At 43.2% G+C, this 6,000-nt stretch overlaps 1 protein-coding gene and 1 non-coding gene across 13 annotated transcripts in view; both read right to left on the reverse strand.

The window, feature by feature from the left end:
- The window catches only part of Akap13 (A-kinase anchoring protein 13), a 320,766-nt gene that overhangs the window by 154,312 nt on the left and 160,454 nt on the right, over positions 1-6,000 (reverse strand). For all 12 annotated transcript variants that reach the window (XM_048790293.1, XM_048790302.1, XM_048790300.1 and 9 more), the window contains one exon: positions 1,928-4,952. In XM_048790293.1, coding sequence (XP_048646250.1) covers positions 1,928-4,952 — 3,025 coding nt within the window. The remainder of the gene's footprint in view (positions 1-1,927; positions 4,953-6,000) is intronic.
- Positions 5,178-5,245, reverse strand: Trnaa-ggc. Its single transcript has one exon. It is a non-coding gene; the product is annotated as a tRNA-Ala (tRNA).

The following is a 6,000-nucleotide window of genomic DNA, read 5'->3' on the forward strand; positions in this document are numbered from 1 at the left end:
TTTCTTAGGGTAATGTGACCAGGGACTTTTCCCAGCCCTAATTTCTGAAGAAGGCACCAATTTCTTTATCACTGGATACTTTTCCCTGTAGTTTGAGATCATGAGAACAGTAAACCTATGAAGACACCTTTTGGAAACAGGACAAGTAATTCACATACATAAAATACACCAATCCCAAGACCACATACACTGTTGAAATTTCCTATTTTCTTTCCTTTTTAATTTCCTTTTATTTATTTATTAAATTTTGATTTGTGCTTTCTTCCTTCTTAAAGAGTTTACAATCTTAAAACACTTCCTAGTGTATTCACTACACTTATGTACTATTAAAGTTTGAAATTCTCCATTGTCACCTTTTCTCATAGAGCACTACAGACACAAACCCCACATAGTACAAAGCTGCTTGGGTTAAATTCTGACCATGGAGTCAGAAGAAGAAATAATTCCACCCATGTGGCCAAGGACACAGCACCCAAATTAAATGAACATAGCCAGGCATCAACTTACAGCCACTCCCATTCTTCTGAAATGCCAACCTGCCAGGGGCCCCAAAATAGACTTCTTGTTGTGCCTTATTTAAAACAGTAGAGACATTCTCATTTAAATTCTGAGACAGCAATCAACAAATTTCTATCACTAATAATTTAAAGCATTAATAAATCTAAAAACCTTTAGTCACCAAAAATTCTACTTCCGATTACTTAAATCCCCCAGCTGGGACAGGGTGGAGGGTAAAAAATGGCTAAAAGCTCTTTACCAGGGAAATTAACCACTGTGTTTAAATTGCACTTCTTAAGCAATTGTTTTTGTTGCTCCGTTTCTCACCACACCACACCCCACACTCCTAACACGTACTATACTATAAAAGCTTGTCAAAATTTAAAAAGGGGAAAAAACAGAACAAAAACAACCAAATAATAAGGATAAACAAGCTATCTCTTACCTACAAAAGCACAGGGGCAGGCATGCAGATAGGTCTTCTGTCTATCGATGGTAGTATAAGAATGTGCATCCAACTGACCTTTAAAGACTTCAGAAGTCAAGACCAAGACAGACTCCAGTTTCAGCTTCAGTCTCAACCCCCAATAAGTTTTATTCAGATAGTTATTTCCACTGAGCAACAGTGGTTTCTCTTTGCTGTCTCTGGACGTGGTTACCCATAGATGGAACAGGCTGCTGTATGAGCAATCTGCTCAGTGCAGCTGCTTCACCAAGATAAGCAGACACAAGGTCTGCCTGGTGACAGCAGCTCAGCAGACTGGGCTTGGGCGGAAATCCTGCATCCTATCCTCTGTGTTGTGCAGGGTCCTGAATTCTCAGACTCTGCTCAGAAGTAATAAGCAATGGAACTGGAGTTTTGCTCCTCAGGCAGGAAAAGGAGGGAGTCTCCTCAGTCAAACCACTGACCTCATACCACCATTTTGGGTGCTGGGTTTAAAATGATACTTATTTATAGCTGTTCATAAAACTACTCTGACTCTAAATTTTCTCAGAATAAAGACAGAATGATAAAGAGGAAGAGTTTCAGGCTTGTAAATAAAACACATCCTTTACAGCACTGTTTTATGGTTCCAAAGAAAAGAACTAGGCCGTGTAAATAAAAACATCTGCTAAATTCCTTCATCTTTTACAGTACTTGTGATCTAGGCACCATCTTCCAGTTTGGAAAGTTGCAACTGCTCCAGTGTGACAGAGCACTTACAGGCTTAAGCAATCAAGCTGTGAGTCTATAATACAGGAAGCAAAATCTGTCCAACCCCAAGACGATGTGCGTCTCTTGATGGTGGTGTCTATTCACTTGGCAATCTACTCAATGAGCAAGAAAGACCTTCAAACAACAAAGACACCTGTATTTTATAGCATGTCCCAGAGACTGTAAAGGAAATCTGCTTCTTGAAATATTAATTTTGTATTTTGCTTTGCTTACCTGTTGCCAGCTCGGGCTGACCAATCTCTGGCTCCTCCCTTCCAGCAAAACATCCTGAAGGGTTCCCAGTCAGCTGTTCTGTCCTAGGGCCCAGATCAGGACCAGATGGTGATAACTGACTGATTTTCCCCTCAGGAATCAGCACTCCTGAGGCTTTGACTCCTTCAATGACAGCTTCCACTATACGGCAGGCAGTCACCGCTAGCAAGTCTGCTCCCTCAGGCACATGTGCAGCTTCAACAGAGACCATGCGATCACTCCTTTCCCTGCCTGGAGCCAAGATTTGTGTGACTTCTCTCATGCCAGTGGGAGCCTTGTCATCGAGAGCTGAGAGCCCTGTCTGTGTGGGGAGCTCCTTAGCAATAAGCTGCAGTGCTCCATCATCCACTTGTGACTCTTTGGAGTCACCCATAGAATAGCCGTGGTCTGCTCTCTCCTGCTTCCCTGTCTTCCAATCAGGAGGTACCATCCCCGGGTTTGCAGTTCCCTGTAGTCCAGTCATACCTTTGTTTGGTAAATCTCCTGGCAAACTCTGGATCATATTCTTCTCCTGGCTCAATAAAACTTCTGAAATTGGGATGTTTTGGATGTTGGGTGATGTATCCTTTCTTCTGGGCCTAGCAGTACCTCGGAGAGCATTAACCATTGCAACATCCACCATCACATTTCCACTCAACTCATGAACAGTGGTTTTTCCCTGGGATTCAGTATTATCAACTCCCACATCCAGAGCAAAAGGTGGATTGCAGTCAAGAGCCTCAGATTCATCTGGCAGCAAACCAGACAACAGAGGTGAGCTGTTCTGTTCTGCATTCAAGGCTTCCTGCCTTGAGTCTGTAGCCAGATTTGCTCCTGGTGGCACTAGGCTCTGTGCAGCCCCACCTTCAGTCAGCAGGGAGACTTGTGGGGCCACTTCCTTGTTATGTTTAGTTTCTGTCTTAAGACAAGCAGAGGGTGTGCCCAGTGAACGGCTGGGCTGAAGTGCTTTGTCCTCAGCACAGGCCACCAACGTAGGTTTTTCACAGAATTTTGGAGTCTCTTGTCCGGGAGGTAGTGTTCTCTGCTCTTCCTGAAATGTTCCTGAAGAAAGCATGTCTCCCTTAATGGAGGAACAAGGCACTGCTCTGTCCTTGTCATCTTGTCTCTGCACTATAGAGCTTTCTGTAACCACCAGATTTTTGCCTTCTTCAATGAAAACTGAATTACAAGTCAAAGTGGCCTTACCCACACTCAGTAGAGAAGAGTTAGTCAGAACTTCAGGAGCTGATGAGGGGCCAGGACCTTCAAGCTCCCCACCATGTCTTCCGGGGCTGGTATTCCCCATGCTTAGCTGAAGCTCCACAGCAGCCAAGGGCAAGGACAGGCCTATTGCCCTGTCTCCTGGCAACTGTTCAGCAGGATCATTCAAATCTCCTCCAGCCAGGCCATCTCTACAAGCTGAAGCCCTGTGTAGTTCAGGAGTTGCTGTTCCCTTTTCTTTCTGGGAGGGGACAAGAGAAAGTGCGTCATCTTTGGTTACTGATTCACTGCCTGGACTGGCTGCCAGAGAGAAAGTGCTGTCAGATGGCACCGCCTGGTCTGGAACCAGTTCTTTCTCAGTTTTAGGCACAATTGGATACAGAGGTGAAACTACCTCAAGAACATTTGTTAAAAGCGTATCTAGTTTTGAATCTTTTCCCTGACCTTTTTTATTCAAAACTTTGAGAGGACACAAATCTCCACATTCTGAAGTGATTGTATTCACTTGTTGGTCTTCAAGGCAGATGGCAGTGGATGGGTCTTGTGTTTTGGGTTGCCCTTTCATGGTGTTTTCAGGTTGGCTGACCAAGTCATTGCAATGTTTTGCAATCACTTCACCACTAGAAGTCACTGTGTTCTGTTGACATTCCGAGTCAGAGCAGAGTTTATCATCTCCATTGGCACAATAAGCCAGTAATTTTCTGTTTTGGCTTTGAGTATGAGATGAATTCATTTCTGATCCCTGGTTTGGCATTACATCTTTTTCTATCTCAGAAAAGAGTAAATCCAAAGGTAACACTGCTTCACATCTGTCTGCTAAGGAAGTGCTAGGCTCTAATTCATCTAAAATCTTGTTATTTGTAGCAGTTGGGATTATCAGAGAATTCTGATCTAGAGCATCAGCACTTTCCTCACAACTTCCAGAAGTTTCAGTTTCTGCTGTTTTTTCAATGGGGGTTTCTCCAAGACTAAATCCAAATGAAGACTCAGCAGGTCTGTCACTACTCGGGGCACTTGTGGCAAAGACACAGTTTGGAACACTGATTTTATCCACAAGCTCACTTATGACTGGTATGTCAGCGGCTCCAGTTGTGCTGATATTCGACTTCTCAAATCTTTCCTGTGTACTTTCTACTGCTTGAGGCATATTATTCTGGGTGGCAGCAGCTATGTTCATGAGGCTATGTTCCACTTCCCCTGCACCTTGTGAGGCGCTGCTTTCTGCTGTTGAACTGTCTGCTAGTTCACCCCCTGAGAAATGCTGGGCTGTGCCTAACTCTGTGACCACATCTCCCTGCAGCACACTGCCTCCAATGCTCAAAGACTCCTCGTCTGTGCCCATTCTATAAGACATTCTTCCAGTTTCTTCATTTTGGTTTCCACGGGATAGCAGGCCAGCTGTGCCCTTTACTCTACAGTCAGGCATGCTCTGAATGCAGCTGTCTTGATTGGACACAGTTCCAGAGTCCATAATAGGTTTTGGCTCCACCTCTTCCCCTTTTCTCGCCACGCCTTTATTTTTTTTACTGTCAGATCGGTCTGTCTTCTCTTCCTCAACTACACTTGAAAAATCACAGGAATTCTCAATCGGTCCAACAGGGCTCCCCTGGCAGCACACAGTGCTCACAGTCTCTTTAGGAGGAGGAGAAAGCTGCTGGCTATTGGAGGACCCAGGTGAACAGAGAAGGAACTGGCCATCTGTCTCTGGGGCACTGGGCACACTGGAAGGATCCTGTGCTGTCATCATTAAGGGCGCAAGATTGTCCATCTGCTTGAGGTTTGTTTTCTAGGAGGAAATCAAAGATAACTTTTTATTTTTATTTATTTTTTTTTCCAAAGATAACTTTTTTAAAAAGCTATTCGAGAGAAGATGTCACTGATACTTATAAGCCCAACTCTACTGAACATAACTCACTGCCCTCTTGGCCCTTCCAAGGTCACATGATACGGCGATCTAAGCAAATACAAATTAATTATCTCTCTCTCTTTTTTAATATGTTTATTTTTTTTATGTTGTGCTGAGGATCGAACTCAGGGCCTCCCACGTGCCAGGCGAGCGCTCTACCACTGAGCCACAACCCCAGCCCTAATTATCTCTCATTTCTGCTATTATTTTCCTCTCTCCACTGGGGTGTTAAAAATGACTTAGGAAATACTCACTGATTCTTTTCTATATAGAAAATTATGCTAGAAAGTAGATTAAAACTAAGGCTCAAAAATCTTATTTTAAAAAAGCACTGTGAGCCAAGAAGAAATACAATCTACCAACAAATATGGAAAAATGTTCACCATCTCTAGCAATTAGAGAAATGCAAATCAAAACTACTCTAAGATTTCATCTCACTCCAGTCAGAATGGAAATTATTAATAATACAAACAGTAAGTGCTAGTGAGGATATGGGGGGAAAGGTACACTCATATATTGCTGGTGGGACCGCAAATTGGTGCACCACTATAGAAAGCAATATGGAGATGCCTCAGAAAACTTGGAATGAAACCACCATTTGACCTAGTTATCCCATTCGTTGGCATATAACCAAAGAACTTTAAATTAGCATACTGCAGTGACACAGCCACATCAGTGTAGCAGCTCAGTTCACAATAGCTAAGCTATGGAACCAACATAGATGCCCTTCATCAGATGAATGGATAAAGAATATGTGATATAGAATATTACACAGCCTTAAAGAAGAAAGAAATTATGGCATTTGCAGGTAAATGGATGGAGCTGGAGAATATCATGCTAAGTGAAATAAGCCAAACCCCAAAAAAGCAAAGGGCAAATGTTTTCTCTCATAAGCAGATTCTGATCCACAATTGGGGGGGGGGGGGAA

Source organism: Marmota marmota, unplaced genomic scaffold (assembly GCF_001458135.2).
Source record: "Marmota marmota marmota unplaced genomic scaffold, marMar, whole genome shotgun sequence".
In the NCBI taxonomy this organism is placed as follows: Eukaryota; Metazoa; Chordata; class Mammalia; order Rodentia; family Sciuridae; genus Marmota; species Marmota marmota.